Genomic DNA, 19,880 nt, shown 5'->3' on the forward strand with positions numbered 1-19,880 from the left:
TTGGTGGGTGAGGACCCAGTGGGGTGCACTAGGGATTACCAGGATGCCTGGTGACACCGAGGCCCCTGCCTGAAGGGCCTGGGGGGGGGGGGGCTCAAAGAGGCCCCGCCGCCGCTGCCCTGCACTGCCACCCGTTCCCCCGAGCAAGGCCAGGCCCGGCAAGGCTCCTCCTCGGCGGCACAGGCCCCACCGGGGGCGGGGAAGGGGTGCGGGGGGCCGCGGGACCCCGCAGGCCCCGAGCGGCGCGGCAGCCTCCGCAAGGCCGCGAACCAGCGGCGTTCCGCCACCTTCCCACAACCCCCCGCGGCCCCGCCCCGCTCTGCTCTTCCCCCCCCACCTCCTTCCTTCTCTCAACCCAACCCCGCGCGGCGATTGGCTGCGGCGCCGCCTTGTCCCCGCCCTCCGACCCCTCGGCGCGTCGCCATTGGCCGCCGCGGCCGTCCATCAGCGCTTGTTTTCGGCGGCAGCGGGTTGGGTTTGCGGCGGGGCCCGGAGCGGCGCAGGCGGGCGAGGGCAGCGCGGAGGGGGGCGGCGGCGGCGGCGGCGGCGCTAGGCCCGGCCGCAGGACTCAGCGCTGAAGCCGGGGCCGGGCCGGCGCCGCGGGGGGAGGGGTGGGGAGGGAGGCAAGAAACCGAGAAAGCAAGAAGGAGACGCCGGGCCGTGGTCGGTAGCGAAGGGGGGTGGGTGGGGGGGGTGGGGGTCGGTACCGGGGGTGGGGTGGGGGGGGTGGTTGGTTGGTTGGTTGGGGGTCGCCCCGGTTTGGCCGCGACCATGACTCTGGAGTCCATGATGGCGTGTTGCCTGAGCGACGAGGTGAAGGAGTCGAAACGGATCAACGCCGAGATCGAGAAGCAGCTCCGGAGGGATAAACGCGACGCCCGCCGCGAGCTGAAGCTGTTGCTGCTCGGTGAGAAACGGAGGAGGACGGGGATGGGGGGTGGGGGTGGAACACAGAACCCGGCTCGGACCCGCCCGAGGCCTGGCCTCGCCCGGCCGTGACAGCTCCGGGTGTGGCGGGGGGGGGGGGGGGGCTGGGGGGGTTGGGGGGGGGACAGGGGCGGGACCCGGGCCGGCCGCCCTTTGTTTGGGTGTTTGTTTTTATTTTGTGATGTTTTCTCTCTCGGGATGGGTTTGGGGAGAATGGGGGAATGCCCGCTTGGAAGGAAGCTCCGAAATTGGAGGATCTTGACGCAAAGATCTTTAAAAAAAAGAGCAGCGAGCTAAGGGTGCAGGCGTTGGCATCCTTCCTCAGCAGTGAGTTGGGGGTTCGCGTTCAGGTAGTCGACAAATTAAACTGAAGTTGCAGCCTTTCTAGAGGGCTGGAGCACCTCCCGTACGAGGCCAGGCTGAGAGAGAGTTGGGGGTGTTCAGCCTGGAGAAGAGAAGGCTCCAGGGAGACCTTAGAGCAGCTTCCAGCGCTGAAAGGGGCTCCAGGAAAGCTGGGGAGGGGCTCTTGAGCAGGGAGTGCAGGGAGAGGATGAAGGAATAACGGCTTTAAATTGGAAGGTTGAAGGTTTAGATTAGACATGAGGAAGAAATTCTTCACGGTGAGGGTGAGGAGGCCCTGGCCCAGGCTGCCCAGAGCAGTGGGGGCTGCCCCATCCCTGGAGGGGTTCAAGGCCAGGTTGGATGGGGCTTGGAGCCCCTGATCCAGTGGGAGGTGTCCCTGCCCATGGCAGAGAGTTGGAACTGGATGGACTTTAAGGTCTTTTCCATCCCAAACCATTCCATGATTCTATGATGTGTAGTTTAAATGAGCTGGCCTAGCACCCTGTCAAGCTGAGCCTTGTAAGTGTCCAGTGAAGGGGAATCTACCACTTCCCTGGGGAGATTCTATGATTATTCTGATGTTCAGCTGTTCTCATGGTGAAATATTTTCTTCTGGAATCCAATTGGAATCTCCCCAGGAGCAGCTTATACCCATTACCACTTGTCTTTACCACGTTACTCCTTGTAAAAAGGGAGTCTCCATCCTCTTGGTAGACACTCCTTATGTACTGGTACGTGGTAAGAAGGTCTCCCCTAAGCCTTAGTTTTGACATAAGCAGGAGCTGTGGAGCTGAAACTGCTGATCCTGAGTGCCGGCACGCACACGCGTGTGAAAATTACCTGGAGGAAATGTGTGTTGGCCTTCATTGATGTGTGGAGATGGGCTGATGGAGGTGCTGCTTTTCATGTTGTCGGTGGACTTGTGGGCCTTGGGCGAGCATCTGTGGAAAACTGGCCTCCAGCTCCTAAACCACAGAGTTCCCTTGCGCAGACTGGGGTTAGAATTCGGTGTAGTGAATCGGAAGGGAGACAGAGTAGTAGGAGTGCAGGAGTTCTGCGTCTGACGAGGAAATGGCTGTGGTGTTCAGTGTTACCTTTGGAGGCAGAGAGCACCTGCGCAGCGATAAGGATGTTGGTGTTCAGGTGGAAATGGCACAGTGTTCTGTGGTTGTGCAGATGGATAACTATTCCGTGTTTAGATAAGGTTTATAGGGATGGGTAATCAGTTACAGGAGCAGTTATGCTAAGATTTCAGGCATTCACATCCTTCTTCAGCAGCGAGTTTGGTGTTCATGTCCAGGCAACCCCCAAATTAAACTGAAGTTGCCGTTTTCATGGGTGCTGGAGTTGATTGTTGCTTGTGCGTGCGCTCTGCTTTGTGTCTTCAATTCTCTATCATCTCAGGCTGAGTTATTGAGCAGATCTGGTGGGTTGAGCTCCTTCACTGGAGGTCTGTTGCGAGTTGCCAAGCCCTTAAGGAACAGGTGAAGAATCGGGATGACGGTGGCGAAACCAAAAGTAAAACTACACAAGGGAAGTGAGGCCTTGTCTGCCCAGCCCTTTGGAAGGCTCCGATACCGACCTTGTTGCATAGCGATAGTTGTTGAGTGAGGGCCAGGGCTTTCCTTCTCGCCAAAATCCTCGGTGGCTGACGTGTTGCTGTTTCTCAGGTGAAAGGTGTGCTCGAGAGCTTGGTGTTTGTGCCCTTTGATGACGCTGTGGCAGTGTCCGTGCGGCTTCCTGCAGACTAGGGACTGTATCTCTGTCACCCTCGTGCTTCCTTGAAGCAGTCCCACAGAAGCAGCTGTTTCAAAATAGGTTGGCGCTATAGAATGGATCTGGGTTAAGAAGATCCCACTGGATCTAAAGATCCTGCTTCAGAAATAATTCAAGTTGTTCAAGGATCCTTTCTGCTTTTCTAAAAGATACAGTTAAATGAGGTTTGGCATCAGATTTACAAAAAACCCAGATCTATATGAGGTGGTTAGTATCGGATAAGCAACAGTCTTGGTTTTAGGAGTTTGCTGGATGCTTTTCACTGGATACAGCATTGCATGTTGCCTGCTTTAAGCTGTGGCAGGTAACCTGTGTTTTCTCTCCTTGACGTAACGGCTGCTTGCAGGTGTTTCTGTCTGGCTTCTGTTATGTACAGTTCTTGCATTCACAAATATCAGCGGTCCTGTTAGTGAGAAAGCTTTCCCAAATCTTCAATATTTTGAGAAGAATGTGTGTGTGGAGGAAGTTTCTGCCTTGTAGGAGCATTGGTGATTTTTTTTTTTTTCCTTGTTACTGCATCTGGTGTCAGTTTGTTGAAGTCTTAAGTGGAAAATCAGGGTGAAGAATAACAGCGCTAATAAATGATGGCCCTAGTAATTAAAATTTGATTTCAAGGTGTTGGATGTTGCCCTCTGCTCAAAGATGTCATCCGGCTTTTGTATTTTGACTATTTTGTGTGAAAATTGCTTGTGATGAAGCACTGGACCCTGTTGGCTGAGTAATATGTTTGCATGTGCCTGTCAGGTACGTGGGGTCGTTAGTGACTTACTGTGAGCGCTGCTGCTTTCCCGCATAGACAGAAGAAACGGTGAATTCAGGTTGTCTCAGCAGTGTCCTATTAAAACAGGTTATTGTGCTTTTATAAATGTAGGAGACAATCCCCACCAGAGCTCCTAATGCCCTGGCGCAGTGCTGTTCTGTGCTGCTGATGTCCTAGGTAAAAGCAAGAAGCACCTTTTTAAACAACAACCCACCAACCCCCCCAAGCTGGGTGAGGATGGAGTGACAGGAAGGATCTGTCTTTGAACTCAGCTCTGTAGTGAGTGGCTGGTGCTGAGGTTTCTCTTGTGTTTTCATTATTGGAATGCTTTGAAGCACCACTTTTTTTTTTTTTTTTCCCCTCCTCTGTTTTGGTCGCTGTGGTAAAAGAGGAGGAAGTGTTGCTCACCACACCGAGAGAAACCACAAAAGAGTTTAGTTTCCAGTTCTTCCCCCCATTGATGGTGTAGCTTTCTGTTTCAGACAAGGCAGTTTGCTGTATGTTAACGGTGTTTATAATGTTCATTTGTGACATAATTTCCCTTAGTTCTTGGACATGGGGAGAGTTTGTTTATTTTAAACCTGCTGCTTCCAGTTATGGGCTTGCTGCTTTTATTTGAGCATATTTATTTGTTTGTCTTTTAGCCTGGCGCTGTAAACATGAGTAATTGAGAATCTGCATGTGAGTAGCGATCGTGTGTTGTGATGAATGAGATCCTGTCTGAATATACCCGTGTCCCTTGGTGTGAGGCCGGGGCGGTGGAACCCAGGCGTGCAGATTTGGAACTGCAGCTCCAAAGGGTTCATCACTTGGATGATACCTTTTAGTTTTCGCTCTCTGTAGGTGAGCCAGCCAGGCCACTGGGTGCCAAAGAGCTATTTTACGTATTCTATACATCGATGGCAAATCTTAGAAGGCTGAGCAGAAGTGTTTGGGCTCAGGATGTTGCTGCGAGCTGCAGCGGGGAGGTGCGTTCATCGCGTGCGAGCCTTGACCCGTGCATCCCCTCCATGGTAGGGTGGGAATCACTGGGGACTTCCCGAAGCACCAGCCGAATCGTGGGTTTAACAAGGCTGGGTCACTGCATGGGTGCTTTATCTGATGGTGGTTTTCCTCTCCTCCTTGCTGTGTTAGAAAGTTCCCACCGTCCTTCTCTATCGTCCGTTGGCCCCTCACGTGTTAAATGACACTTTTCTGGGGCCATAAATGCAGGAGTGGGAGGATGTGCCCAGGGACTGTGCAGGAAACAGGCCTCGGGAGGGCTGGGCTGCCGAGCGCGTTGGCACGGCCGCCAGCCTGTCTCGCCCTCCCATCTCCTCTAAATCCAGCTTCTCCAGGCAGCAAACCTGCATCCCCTGAGACCCGCAGCCTGGCTGAGCAGCCTGCTGTCCGCTGGGGATCAGGCCGAGCACAGGCTGCGTCCTCCTCCCTTCTCCCTGTCATTTGCTGCTTTTAACTCTGTGATATCCAGAGGCCTCGAGGAGTAGTAGAGGTGTCTTGGCACAAGGATGATTTGAGTCAAACAGTAGTTTGGCATAGCAGACAGATGCACTGGCTGGGTTGTTCCTGTCGGTGGGTGAGCAACTAGATGCTTAAGATCTGCTCTCCTTTTGAGTTGATTTTTTGGGTTGTGTTCAGTTCTTTGTGCCAGATCACAGCAAAAGAGAATTTGCTTTTTCCTGTGTAAATAGGCTTCCTCCAGCCTGCTGGCTGTCATCTCCGCTCACCAACCTGTGCTCCTGGGCCCTCCCAGGCCGGGGCTGCGACTGTAGCATCTTGCTGGAGTATCTGGGAATAGGTCAGGTGTGACGGACGAGGGCCTTTTGACGCAGAAGGTGTGGGTGTGGGAGTGGCTGTAACATGAGATTTGGGATAAGTAGTGGAGCTGCCTTTTGAAGGCTGCTGTAAAGGACAAGATGTCTTCTTTCTGTGCTGTAGTGGGGATGTGCAGCACCATCCGGACTCTTAATATTTCAGAAAGTGGCTGAAAGAGTGGTTGGAAGTAGTGTGCGCTTAGGGATGGTAATAGGAGCTCTGGGATAGGATGTGATTGATGTTAGCTTGCTCTCTTCTGCAGCGAGCCTTGCTTGTGACGGCTCATAACTCTCTCTTGCATCCTGTAGGCACGGGGGAGAGCGGAAAAAGCACGTTCATTAAGCAAATGCGTATAATTCATGGCTCAGGCTACTCTGAAGAAGACAAAAAAGGCTTCACCAAGCTGGTGTACCAAAACATCTTCACTGCCATGCAGTCTATGATCAGGGCCATGGAAACCCTGAAGATTCTGTACAAATATGAACAGAACAAGGTAAGTTTCTTACGATTTGGCATGTCTCTTTAGGCAATGGGGATTCTAGGGTTTGACTCTTCAGTACCTGTTTGTGTCCTCCTGCATTGTGGTCTCGACCTCCCTGAGCTCTTTTCCATAAATGCTTTGTATCCAAGAACTGATTTTATGATGTTTTGCTGATACTTGACTCTGTTTTCTTGGTTGTGTTCAGAGGCAGAGCAGCTTTCCCAGGATGGCTTGTGCACTGGTCTGCACAGGGAGTAGTGGGATCAAGGGATTGGGATGTGATACAGAGTATAAGAGAGATATTCTTCTTACTCCTTTAAAGGATTCAGTGTTGTTAAGTGTCAGGCTTTTCTTTGCATGAGTTACTATTTGAAGCTGACAAAATACAGGCTGGACCCCAAATGCATCTCTTTGTCTTTGGACAAAGACAAATTTGGTGCTATTACTGCACTCTCAGTTTGTCCTGTAGGTGCTGACCAAAGGTACAAACCTTTCTTGAAGGGTTTTGGTCTCAACCACAGAAACCTGATTTGAGCTTTATCCTGCCTTACTGATTTTGGGCCAAGGAATACATTTTTCAGCCAGGTCTGGTCTAAATTGTTTTAGCTTTTTGGGGGATGGCAGGGCGGGAGAGGTTGTGCCAGGAATTTAGATTTTTAGTGTGGTTTTTCTTCTTTAGTACCTTAGTAGTTTTAAGTAAACCCCTCTTCCTGTGGCAAGCATACTGCAGGTCTCAGAAAGCAGCTTGGGGTGGATAATAACACCATAGGCTGTTGTAAGGCTGTAGTTCTTCCTTTGCTGTAGATTGTAGGGTGGGCATTTTGACTTTCTCTCTCTAAAGGGACTCTGATCGTAGTAGGCAGAAGCAGTGTCACCACTGCTGTTCAAAATGTAGTTTAAAGGTATTTTTTTTTTTTTTGTAAGAAACCTGAGATAGCAATCTGTTATCCATCTGCAGCTGGGCCTCCTCAGAAGCTGGGCAGGCTGTGTGTCTTCCCAGTGAATGAATGCTCTGCCTTGGAAACCACCATGCTTCAAAACACCCGATGATCTAATGATCGCTGAAACTTGCTGCTGTTTTACAAGCTTGTTCTGTGAAGGAGTGTATGACGCTTTGGGGGAGTTTTGCTGCTATCTGCTGTGTCTTAGATGTATAAGTTACCCCTTGTCCCTCTGTTCTTAGCAACCTGATCGACAGCCAGCACCTGGTTCCCTGAAGTCGTAATGTAAAGACTTAGTTCATCTGGGAATGTTTTGCTTGCCTGTGACCAATATCCCCTGCTCCTGAACACCCCCCCACCTTGCTTTTTTTGGATTTTCGATCTCCAGGCCAATGCAGTACTGATCCGGGAAGTGGATGTAGAAAAGGTCATGACATTTGAGCAGCCATATGTAAGTGCAATTAAAACATTGTGGAACGACCCTGGAATACAAGAGTGTTATGACAGGAGAAGAGAATATCAGCTTTCCGACTCAGCTAAATAGTAAGTATATGATCGCTGGCATGCACTGGTAGTGATGGTCTGACAGATAATCCCTGTCCAATATCTTTATTGAAGCCTAGCGTTTGTTTCAAAGGGCAGGAACACTGGAGACTTCACTGTGTGGTATGTTTAAAGTACAAGTATCTTTGTCACTGAGGTGGATGAGTTTTGCCATTGTTTTAGACAAGCTGCACAGGTTCTGCTGGCTGCAGGTACTGGGATAAAACTCACAGGCTTATGAGAGCAGCACTTTGCCTCTGTTAGCCACTGGTTGGTAAAATGGGGGTGAAAAAGTAGTGGGAGCAGGTAGTTGGTAGCTTGTTTGCCTTTCTGGAGCCAGATTCAAAGAGCTTTGGTGGAGATCAGGAAAGCTAGGTTTATTTCTAGATTTAGATCTAGGAATTCCTTACCATTTCCTGCTTTTCCATGTGAAGATATGAGGTGTTCAGGGGGGCGATGGAGACAGGTGTTCACACATCTGTTTCTTGATATATCTGAGGCTGGAATCTCTGCCTTGTGCCTTCGATGCTGGTTTTGGCTCTCAAGGCAGAAGAAGTGTCACTCATTCTCTTCAGGTGCGTCCTTTGGCCTACAGGTATATTTGGATGTATAACGAGATTTATTAACCACAAAATCATAGTCTGGTGACATAGGTTTGTTTATAAATAGGAAGCCTCAGATGAGACTTGGTTCTAAAACACTCTTTGTAGTAAAGCTTGTCTTCAAAGCTCCTATACAGAGTTGCTAAAGTTGTCCTTATCCTCCAAATGGGATTACTGCTCCTCAAAGATGTATCCTGTTATTTTTCCACATCACATTTTAAATAGTTCGGGTGACTTCTGGCTTTGTTATGCCAGGGAAAGATTAAATGTAGCAATGTTTAAATCTGTATATTTATGTGCTGCAACCTAAGGTAGTTTTTTTTCCATTGTGCTTCCTGTAGCTATCTTAGCGACGTGGATCGTATTGCTACTCCGGGATATCTACCAACTCAGCAAGATGTGCTACGGGTTAGAGTTCCTACAACTGGTATCATAGAGTACCCCTTTGACCTAGAGAACATTATCTTCAGGTACTGATGATGTGTTCGTGTTACGGCTGAACTGAGAGGCGAGCGGTGCGGTTTCAGGCAGGATGAGTTCTGGGTTGCTCTAGAGTGTCCAGGAGCTCTGTTGAGAGGCTCGAGTGGATGTACCTGCTGGGAGATGATCAAGTATATGCCAAGAGGTGCTCCTGTAATGGGCGTAGTGTCACTTTTTATTCTGATGAAGGGAAAACTCCAAGCTGAAGCGTTGACTGCTACAAAACAGAACATGCCTTTAAAGCCCAGCTAACCATCTCGCAGGAGCTGGTGTCCTTCCTGGGAAGGATTGCTTTGCTGGCATCAGAGACCGAGGTGGTGGCTCATGAGGCAGCAAAGTGAACTGTTGGTAGCTTCAGCCACTGAGGGGAGGAGGGAAAACCTTGTTCTGGGCAGTGCTTAACTTGGAATGGTTAAGAATGCTTCACTCGAGCAACTATGACTATTTATTGAGGGTGATGGAGCACTGGAATAGGCTGCCCAAGGAAGGCGTGGAGTCTCCTCCTCTGGAGATATTCAAAGCCTTGTGGATATGTTCCTGTGCAACCTGCTGTAGGTGACCCTGTTTTAGCAGGGGGGTTGGATTGGATGAGCTCCAGAAGGCCCTTCCAGCTCCTGGGATTCTGTCATTTCTCCTCCCCACTCTTTGTGCAGAAATAATTCCTTGCATTTGATGGCTGATGTCTGCCTTCAGAGATGGTTTTCTGTGCCTTCCTTGTGCTCTCAGGATGACACCACACTTGCTGCCTGTGCTACTGCAGCAGTAGGTGGTATTTGGAGGCTTAAGCCAGCCGTCGAGCATGCCGTAAAGGGCACAATGACATGCCTGTCTGTTGTAAAGCAATTTTCTCCCTAGCTCTCAGGTGCTAAAATGCTCCCGGCTCTTCTCTACTGCAGTGCTGACATTACAAGAGAGGAATAAAGAAGCCTGCATATCCCCTCTCTTAAACCGTTCAGTTACAGATATACAGGAAGTTACTCTCCCTGTTCTGCTTTGCTGACCAGAAGTAGGAATAGGGTTTTAGCAAAGGTGGCACTTCAGATGAGTGACAAAATAATTCTAGTGTATACAGGTGGGACCTCAAACTGAGGAGCCCAAGAGTGTAACTGTTAAACAGCACTTTCTAAGAAACGGTTGATAACTTAAGAAAACTGTGCGAGAGAAGTTTTGAGGCTTTAACAAAACAAAGGTAGTTTGCTCATGCGACAGCAGACTTTGGAAGGACTTGTCTGTTCAAACTCAGGGCTGCTACTGAGCAAACCAGAGCAGAATGCAGCAAAAATAGGAATGCTGATGGTAGTTGGGATTTGAATTTGGTGTCACTTGCTGTGGCCATCTCTTCAGTTTGATGTATTTCGGGAATAGGATATTTGGTAAACTTGATAGGTTGTTTTTTTTGTTTTTTTTTTTAGCCAGTACGTGTTATTACATCCCCATGCCAGGTGTATTTGGATGCTAAAGAGCTGCATCCATTCTCACTGTACACTGGTCCTTCATGTTCAGGTAGAGAGCTGCTGCTACTCCTGTGATACTGTATGTATTTCTCTTCCTTAGGATGGTGGATGTTGGAGGTCAAAGATCAGAACGAAGGAAGTGGATCCATTGCTTTGAAAATGTGACTTCCATCATGTTTCTAGTAGCACTTAGTGAATATGACCAAGTTCTGGTGGAATCTGATAACGAGGTAAGCCAGAGAATGGGAAATTTGCAGGAGGGTGGGAGGAAGGTCTCTGACTTCTTAGAGGTTGATACTGAGGTGCTTGGTGCCAAGTTGGATTAGCGAGTGTTGTTGGTTTTGGCCTTCAGTTCTTCCTATTGCAAAGGGAACATGAGCCTCAATGGGTCATGATGTCCCTGACAATGGAAAATGCGCAGTGATTCAAATCTGCACTCCTTGAGTGATGCTGAAACACATTGAAATCAGTGAGTTCTGTGTGCCTTGGAAGGCAAAGAGATGTGCTTTTAAAATTACACATTCCTTTTCTCTGCACTGAATCACTATGTGCCATGGCTGCTCTCTTGTTAGACAGTAACTGGTCTCTTTCAAGGTGCAGTAATGAATTTTTGCTCTTGCTAATAGATTAAAAAATTTCACTAGGCAACAGCAGTTTTTTCTTTTCTGCTGGACAAACTGCGTTCACAAAGTACCATGGCCAGTGCTCTTGCATGACTATGAAAGCATAAAATGACTTTTAAGCGTTTTGGTATGAATGTCTTGCCAATTAAATAAAGCTCGAGTCCACCATATTTTGCATTTCCTTTCCACTTATTGGTGCAGAGCCTACCTGGGGCCAAAGTGTTCTGTGTATGGTATCTGAGACGCTGGATAGATACAGTACGTCTGCAGGGAACAGAAAGATATCCTAATGCTTATTTGTGCAAACAAGGCTTTCTTTTTCTTATTTCAGAACCGAATGGAAGAGAGTAAAGCTCTCTTTCGAACCATTATCACTTATCCATGGTTCCAAAACTCTTCTGTTATCCTCTTTCTCAACAAGAAAGATCTGTTGGAAGACAAGATCCTATATTCCCACCTCGTTGACTATTTCCCAGAGTTTGACGGTGAGTGATTTTGAATTAGGAACTCTCTATCTAGAAGGGGTGAAGTTTTTCAGCTTTAAAAGAAAACCCTGATCTGGAGATGGGGAAAACATGTTAATTTGAGAAGGAGGAAAACACAAAACGAAGTCACAACAATGTCTTAATCATAGGTAGACAAGGGGAATCTGATCAAATAATGAACCTCTTCTAGATGAAGAATTACTCCCTATTCCCCTTCCACGTACACTTCAAAGTAATTAAATAGTAGAAGTCTAACTTTCCTACCAGGATACTTGTGTCTGTATAACGTATTCCATAAACGTGGGACAACTCACTGGTACACGGAGCATTTTGAACCTCAAGTCAAGAGGCAAAGCAAGTCCTTATTTTGAGAAACCAAGTGGTCAAATAGCAAAGTTTGTCAAATGACGGTGCTAAAAATGCTAAGGTAGCATGAAATTCTTATTAGTCTGCTGTCCACAGCTGTGGAAAAATAATAGCTCTGTGAAACAGAGAAATTCCCACCTGAAACAAAATTCCTTAGCCCAAATAGCATTTTAAGCTCTTCAGTTGAGTGAATTTAAAGCTGGCTGGTAGCACATCTGTGCAGGGCTGAGAATGAATTAAAGTAGTGGAGAAGACCAGACACATTTCCTGCCACGCTCTCATGTATTAACTCTGTCATTATGTCCTTTAAAAAACACAAAGTAAAGGAAGAATTGCCATTTTGCAAATAGCTTTCTTCCATTAACTGACTAATGACATCGCTCATTATTAGTTGTCCTCCCACTTCTGGAGCTTCTTGCCCCCTGCTGTCTGAAAGCACTGGTGCTATCAAATTGTCAGTGGTGGCAAACATCCTGTTTTTAATGCAGGCTGGGAATGGAATCATAAAATCATAGAGGCTTGGGTTAGAAGGGACCTTAAAACCTATCCAGTCCCACCCCTGCCATGGGCAGGGACACCTCCCACTGGATCTGGTTGCTCCAAGCCCCATCCAACCTGGCCTTGAACCCCTCCAGGGATGGGGCAGCCACCCCTGCTCTGGGCAACCTGGGCCAGGGCCTCCCCACCCTCATCATGAAGAATTTCTTCCTGATATATCATCTAAATCTTCCCCCTTCCAATTTAAAGCCATTCCCCCTCATCCTGTCACTCCATGCCCTTGTAATAAGTCTCTCCCCAGCTTTCCTGGAGCCTCTTTCAGTACTGGAAGCTGCTCTAAGATCTCCCTAGAGCTTTCTCATCTCCAGACTGAACAAGCCCAACTCTCTTAGCCTGTCCTCATAGCAGAGTTGTTTCAGCCTTTGCATCATCTTTGTGGCCTCATTCCAACAGTTCCATAATCCATTATCATGGAATCATAGAATCACCAGGTTGGAAAAGACCCACTGGATCATTGAGTCCAACCATTCCTATCAAATACTAAACCATGTCCCTCAGCGCCTCATCGAGTACTGTGTATTTCTAATACAATTTAGCAGCTGAAGATGAGATCAGAGTGTCAGGACGTGTCATATACTTCCAGATTTTTGTGTAGAAGTATTTACTGTAGCTCCTGTAGGGATGCTGCATGGCTTGTGAGTGGGAGGTGACCCATGAGACGGCCTCTCAAGAAGTGGTCCCTGCCATGGAGGAGGTGACACCAGCAGCACTGTGAAAGAAATAGCAGAGGTGACTTTTTTTCTGAGGAGTTGTCAACAATACAAAGTAAATACTGGCAATAATTCCAGTTTTTAGCTTCTGTGAGTTGACCAACCAGTTAGGAGAGACTGCAGTGCTGGTTGAAGATGAGTCTGGTTTGCAGATAATCCAGTGGCTGGAGCACCTCCCATACGAGGACAGGCTGAAAGAATTGACCTCGTTCAGCTTGGAGAAGAGAAGGCTCCAAGGAAACCTTATAGCAACTGTCCAGTACCTGAAGGGGCTCCAAGAAAGCTGGGGAGGGCTGTTTTAGGGCTTGTAGTGATAGGATGAGGGGCAATGGGTATAAACTGCAGAGGGGCAGATTCAGGCTAGATGTAAGGAGGAATTTCTTCACCATGGGGGTGGGGAGGCCCTGGAACAGGTTGCCCATCCTTGGAGGTGTTCAAGGCCAGGTTGGATGGAGCTTGGAGGAACTGGATCCAGTGGGAGGTGTCCCTGCCTGTGGCAGGGGGGTTGGGACTAGATGATCTTTAAGGTCCCTTCCAACCCAAACTATTCTATGATTCTTACATCCTTCAGGGCTTAAGATTCATCTTTATATTAGGAAGGAACATACACCTCTTCTTTGGAGAGGAGCATTGCATTAGGTGTATCCATGATCTGTCCCTGTTACCTAGCAAACACAGCATGTGCAGGGTGATACCAACTGCTGGGTTTCACAGCACGGTCTGAAATGATGCTGTGGTGTCCAAAAAAACCCCTCAGCCTTGGAAAACGCCTTTTGTAAGTTTGGTTTGATAACTGAAAAACGTAAGACACTTCAGCTCTTGGGACTCCTGTGCAATAAAAGATGTTATTTTCTTCCTTATAGCTCTGTAAGCTGTAAGAAAAAGCTTGCTAGCAATTATCCCGATGGATCAACCCGGGGGATGTGCTTAGCCTAAATCCATTAACTGCTTTCTTTGTTTGCTGCAGGCCCACAGAGGGATGCGCAGGCAGCCCGCGAGTTTATTCTCAAGATGTTTGTGGATTTAAATCCAGACAGCGATAAAATCATCTACTCTCACTTCACATGTGCCACAGACACAGAAAACATCCGTTTCGTCTTTGCAGCTGTCAAGGACACCATCCTACAGCTCAACCTGAAGGAATATAACCTGGTTTGACCTTGCTCTGCTCTTGGCCCCTTGAGAGGCTTCCTTGTGAAGAAAAGACAAAAAAAAAAGAGAAATTTTAAATATGACAGGAAAAAAAAAAGTTTTAATTTTTGATGATGTAATGATTGCAAATTGTCTGATCTGTGGAGTGGCAAGTGCTCAGTGTTATCCTGGAGTCTCATGTCTCTGTCCACAGAGTAGTTGATTTCATATTTTTAACAAATTGCTTTTATTTCACAGTTAACGGGGATATGCCTCATTTTCTTCAGCACCTTGCTTACTTCTTAATTTTTGCCAAACAGCTAAGGCAGTCTCATCTTGAGCTTTCCTTTGTTGCTTAGCCACTTTGGGGTTTGTTTTTTTTCCCCCCCTTTTCATTCCCATGGCATATGTAGAAAAAAAAAATACCTTTCCAGCTGAGATTGTGAATTCACTGGACTGTGGGAGTGCGGAATGCTACTGGTCCCTTTGCCTTGTGCTCTAGGGTGCCTCTGGTGTAATTTGCTAACCCTGCTTGCTTCCCCACCCGCCCCTTCTTTCCCTTCCCTTCCCCAGGACACGCTCCATGGTTCACTGTGATGAAATGTTGGGGAGGAGCGATTGCTCTCCAACCATTGTGCAAAAAAAAAAAAACAAAAAAAAAAAAAAGAGAGAGAAAGGCAAACCAACAACAACAAAAAGCCATCACTTTTCCATTCTTTATATGTTCTAGTCGAGTTATTTTTTTCGTATCAATTATGAAAGGTATGGAGACTGTGATTTTTTTTTTTGTGTTTGTTTTTTTTTTTTTTAAATTATTGATGTTCTATACATAGTTTGCTACATGTTGCTGTATTTTGTTCATGGACTACAAATGATGGAAGCTCTTGGAGCAGTAGCTGCTGAGCCTGGGGAAGTGCCTGACTGTAATTGTTCTTTTTTTAAGTTTATTTTGTTTGTATTTTTATCACACACATCCACACATCCCCCCCACAAGCGCATGCGTGCGCACAAGGCTCAATTTGCAGAGAGAAATGATGTTTTGTCAAGTAGAATATATGACAGAAAGTGGCTTCTCTATGCAGCACGGAGTAATTGTGGCATTTAAACATCAGACTTTGGATTGAAAAACCTTAGTCTCGTGCCACCCTCTGGTTCTTTTCTTGCTGCTAGTAGCAAACAAGCCTTGTTTATTACATTTTGTGCCAGTGTTTTGAGTGACTTTGTAAGAATTCCTCAGTCCTGTCTAGTTCGCAGGTTTTTAGAAGGGACCAGAAGTCGGTGGGTGATAAACTTCGGGACATCAGTAGGATTCTTACTTGAAAAGATTGAGGAATAGCTCTTGGAGGGAGCGGTGATTCTTTCTCTCTGGTTTATGCGTTCCCCGGAGGCACACGCTGCTGTGTTTCCCTTTCGGAGGAGTACGGATCCTCTTTGGAAGACTTGCACACATACTTGCTCCAGGGTGCGTGTGATAATCCAGTCCTGGCTGGAGCACGCGGCTGCTATGGAATCCAGAGAGCCCTGCTGAGGTCGCACTTTGGTTTAGCAGGAGAGAGGAGATGGAGATAGCAGGGTTTGCTGGTACAGGTGGAAGGTAGAGTGGAAGTCGTTCTGGATTCTAGATGCCAAATGAAACTCCACTAAGCAGAAGGACGCGAAGCCTTTGCACGTTAGAGAGCTTGTTGCAAGCGAAAGGATGTGCTGGAGACCCCGTTGCCAGCCTGGACGTTAACTGCAGCAGCAAGGCGAGGAGCAAGTAGGCTCTAGGGAGATCCAGCCTGCCTCTGGACGCGTGTCGTTTAGCCAGCACTAATGCTTCTCTTTCAATTCCAACAAGTAGCGTCGGGTCCAAATTCTCTGGATGAACCAGATTGCCCCCCATTGAAGGCGAGGAGGCTGCCAGTAGAGACTATAAACGAGCTGCACTGTTGAAGGGGGCTGTTGATATTTTGTCTCTTTTGTAGACAGAGCACTACATCAGTGTTTTGCACAACACGTAAGAGAAAACCTTAACCGAGATGCTTAAGATGCTTTGATTTAGAACACTAAAATATGGAGGGACGCTGAGTAATTCTGTTTATAGGTCCGTCTTGTTTTGCAGAGTAGCTGAGGGAAGCCTCTGTATGTCTCGGAAAACTACCGAAGAAAGCAAGCTCTGCTAAGATCCATTAGAGAGCTCAAGCTGGAACAGTAGCTATGGGACCGGGACCAACAGTTGAAGAGCCAGTCTGGCTAAGTGGTGATGCTGAGGGGAAATGCAGCATCTCTTTCGGCTACTGCCGGACTGCACTTAACACTTGGGAGGAATGAGAGGGATTCCCATGTGTCAGACAGCTTTGCATCAATTTTACTGCTTTTTTTTTTTTAATTTTTTTTTTTGTCTTTGTGCCAAAATGATCCATTTTGTAGAAACTTGTCCTATAAAGAGGAATTTATAATCATCTTTGTGTATTCTAAGTGCTGTTCAGCTGAAGCAGATGGCAGCACCAGCCTCTTCCGCTTCTGTGGTCCTCTTGTAAATGGTTCACACTACAACTATTGCCAGCGGCAGACCTGGCACCGAGATCTACAGGTTCTTGGAAATAACTTCCCAGAAGTGTTTCTTTCCAAGGTGAATGATGGTGGAACTTCCACTTGAATCAGAAACTTTTGGTTTTGTATCCTCTCCTTCTTTAAGAGCTGCTGCCCTGGCACAGGAGGAGGGAATCTTGGCTTCTGTCTCGTGCGGAGTGAATCCGCAGCGGAATCGGGGAAGCGATGGGCACAGGGATTTAAGCATGGGCTGTTACCCTACTGAGCAATTCTCTGGTTGGTCGTGGGGTGATGATGGTTGTGAAGGGGAGAACATCACGCAGTGGCTGTCGTGAGTTCCTGGCCCCCTCCTGAATTAGAGGAGGAACAAATCAGGCTGGTACACACAATCTGGACTATATTTATGAGAAGATGGCAGTGTTGGCGTGCACTTTTCTTAGCGAGCGGTAGCCCTTGTGCCTCCTGCTTAGCCAGAGATGCGTTCCTGCAGCTCTGGTTCGTAGTTCTGTTGGTTGGCCCTCCGGCAAATACCTGCTTGAGCAAAAGTGCCAAACCTTAAACCAAATCTGCCTACGTTGTCTGAAAGGGAGGCCAGGCAGGGTGTTCTGCAGGTTGAGGCAACAGACCGACCTTCAGAAAAGAGGTGGAATTGGGTGTTTTGTAGCGAATCTGGAATCCTCGGTCTGAGGAGAAGCGATCTCTTGGCAAACCTCTGCTCCTTGTGCACTTTTTTTAATCTTTGTTCTGCTGAAGAAACCCGACAAACTTTAAACCAGTTTGAAACTTGAAGTCAGTGAGGAGAGGACCAGCCCATTTCTTCGCACCATTGTGGATTGGCAGCCCTGGTGAGCAACAGCCCCTTCCTGCTTCAGCGTGTCAGATAGCTCCTGCCCTTTCTGCCTGTCTCCCCTTCTCCCGGAGTTGGATTCTTTGGTCTCTTGTTGTTGCTTCCTAGCAATGTTGGCCTTGCGTTCAACTATGGTTTTTCTTCATGTGTTTTATTGGTTTTTAAAAACAAAACAAAAAAAAAGTACTTCTGGAGTGTGCTGACCGTTGTATTGTACTGTACAGAGCCCGGGTTGTTAGAGTCCAGCAGAGATAAAGTGTGTTACGCAGCACCCAGTTTTATAAGAGTATGGTTTGTGCCAATGCCCCTTCTTTAGTAGTGCCAGAGACTCTTTACAAGTGCCAATGTGGTGGAAATTCTTTGGTTATACTTGTATATTATAGGATCCTGATTTAAGACAATTTAAACATTATCCTATTTAAAAAGATACTATATAAAATGCTGTTTTTAAACCTTGTCATTTGCAATGCATGTATTGTTGTGCGTGTTGGGGTGGGGGGAGGGAGGAGGGTAGGGGAAAGGAGTTTCTGAATAAGATGCCCAGTGTCAGGATCTATTCAGGCTCCAAACTGTCTCATTCCAGTCCAGGAGTGTGATTGTTTCGTGGAATAATCCCACTCTGACTGCTGGGCAACAACCCTTATTCCAGAAATATCTGATGGAAATTGATTTTCATATCTTTCTCCTGAAATAAATTCTCTGTTTGAAATTGGAATAAATTTTGTTCCTAAAAGCCGTGGTGGTCAAGCCCGCGTTTCTTCAGTCCCTTCCCTCTATCCACCTCCTGGCTGGCTGAACATCCGCATCTGACGGAAGCACACGGTGCCCTCCTGACCAGCAATGTGGTCCCTGCTCAGAAAATCAGGACTCTGAGGTACAGGACAAAGCGTGTTTGAGGAAATACAATGTGCAATAACTGTGTATAACGCACAGTGTTCTGAGTGGGAATGGCTGACCAGGTTTTTTGGGATTTAGGGATGCAACAGGGGCACCTTGACTTAAAATTTGGCAGGATTGGTGAGGCTGCATCTCAGTTCCGGGGTTCAACTTTGGGTCTGTCACTGCAATAAGGATATTGAGGGGCTGGAGCGTGTCCAGAGAAGGGGAACAGGGGTTATGAGAGGTGGCTGAGGGCCCTGGGGGTGTTTAGCCTGGAGAAGAGTCTGAGGGGAGACCTCATCGCTCTCTCCAACTACCTGAAAGGAGGTTGTGGAGAGGAGGGAGCTGGGCTCTTCTCCCAAGGGACAGGGGACAGGACGAGAGGGAATGGCCTCAAGCTCCACCAGAGGAGGTTCAGGCTGGGTATTAGGAAAAAAAATTTCACGAAAAGGGTGATTGGGCAGTGGCAGAGGCTGCCCAGGGAGGGGGTTGAGTCACCTTCCCTGGAGGGGTTTAAGGGACGGGTGGACGAGGTGCTGAGGGACATGGTTTAGTGATTGATGGGAATGGTTGGACTCGATGATCCAGTGGGTCTTTTCCAACCTGGTGATTCTATGATTCTTTTACAAAGAGATTTCCTGGGATGGAGCTCCTAGAGCTTAGTTCTCCTTCCCTAGGATTATTCCCTAGGAATTTCAGCTTCAGTCACCTGGGAATTGGGTAGAGATGCCTGATTTTCCTTCATGTAAGGTTCTCTGTGACTTCAGGAGGCTGAAGCCATCGTTTCGCACTCCCTTCTGAGCCACTGAACGCGCGGGTGAAGCTGCACGTGCTGGAAAACCCGGGATGCTGGGCTGCACCCAGCCCAGGGAAGCTCGCTCCCATCTGCTTGGCTCTAACACTGGCAGGTATTGGTATCACCGCTGTTTTTTAATTAAGGGGGAATGTCCCTTGCTTTCCTCAGTAGCTCCATGTCCTCACCAGCTGGAAAGCATGAAAGAAGCGCGTTCGATTTGTTGTGTTTTCCCTTCAGCTCCATGTGGCTCACGCGTTGTGCTGCTCTTTGGACAGGGAGTAGAACATGATTGAGGCACGAATTCCCTCTGCTCGCTGTGCGTCCTGGAAGCCCAGCAGCTTGTGCAGCATCCGTGCAGGAGCCTGGATCCCTGCCTGCCTCGCAGTGGCCTGGGAAAGCGGCATCTGGGAGCAGCAGCCGACAGCACCATCCACGCGGCTCGCTCACAGTTGCTGCCTTTCCCAAGGCAAATACAGGCTGAGTAAATGATTTCCAGCAAGTCTGAGCTTGGAGCATCCACCTCGGGCCCCTTCTGTGTAGGGAATAACCTGCATGAAGTTCAACAGGGCCAAGCACAACTACAGGCTGGGTGCAGCATGGATTGGAGCAGCCCTGGAAAGAAGTTTTTGGGGTGCTGGGGGAGGAGAAGCTCAACAGGAGCCAGCAATAGGTGGTCACAGCGCGGAAACCAACCGTGTCCCAGCAGGGAAAGGGATGGGATTCTGCCCCTCTGCTCTGCTCTGGGAGACCCGCCTGGAGCCCTGTGTTTGGTTCTGGAGTCCTGAGCACAGGGAGGACATGGAGCTGTTGGAGCGAGTCCAGAGGAGGCCAC

The 19,880-nt window shown here is 48.1% G+C and overlaps 2 protein-coding genes across 3 annotated transcripts in view; one reads left to right on the forward strand and one right to left on the reverse strand.

Moving 5' to 3' along the window:
* TLE5 (TLE family member 5, transcriptional modulator) overlaps positions 1-19,880 on the reverse strand; it is a 179,729-nt gene that overhangs the window by 30,814 nt on the left and 129,035 nt on the right. The gene's annotated exons all lie outside the window — the stretch shown is intronic.
* Positions 732-18,082, forward strand: GNA11 (G protein subunit alpha 11). 2 transcript variants are annotated; one of them, XM_069878164.1, is made up of 7 exons: positions 732-907; positions 5,929-6,113; positions 7,431-7,585; positions 8,529-8,657; positions 10,222-10,351; positions 11,076-11,229; positions 13,831-18,082. In XM_069878164.1, the coding sequence occupies exons 1-7, from the start codon at positions 772-774 to the stop codon at positions 14,019-14,021; spliced, it is 1,080 nt and encodes a 359-aa protein (XP_069734265.1). In that variant the 5' UTR covers positions 732-771; the 3' UTR covers positions 14,022-18,082. The 2 variants fall into 2 exon arrangements, with proteins under 2 accessions (XP_069734265.1, XP_069734266.1); XM_069878165.1 differs by lacking the exon at positions 732-907 and adding an exon at positions 3,060-3,209.

The sequence above is a fragment of the Phaenicophaeus curvirostris genome, chromosome 28 (assembly GCF_032191515.1).
Source record: "Phaenicophaeus curvirostris isolate KB17595 chromosome 28, BPBGC_Pcur_1.0, whole genome shotgun sequence".
NCBI lineage: Eukaryota > Metazoa > Chordata > Aves > Cuculiformes > Cuculidae > Phaenicophaeus > Phaenicophaeus curvirostris.

Bases quoted from the DNA above. Each gene is read 5' to 3' on its own strand.
- GNA11 (XM_069878164.1), top strand. From the start codon at position 772: ATGACTCTGGAGTCCATGATGGCGTGTTGCCTGAGCGACGAGGTGAAG. The intron at 908-5,928 runs GTGAGAAACGGA...TGCATCCTGTAG, and splicing joins GCTGAAGCTGTTGCTGCTCG to GCACGGGGGAGAGCGGAAAA. The intron at 6,114-7,430 runs GTAAGTTTCTTA...TTCGATCTCCAG, and splicing joins ACAAATATGAACAGAACAAG to GCCAATGCAGTACTGATCCG.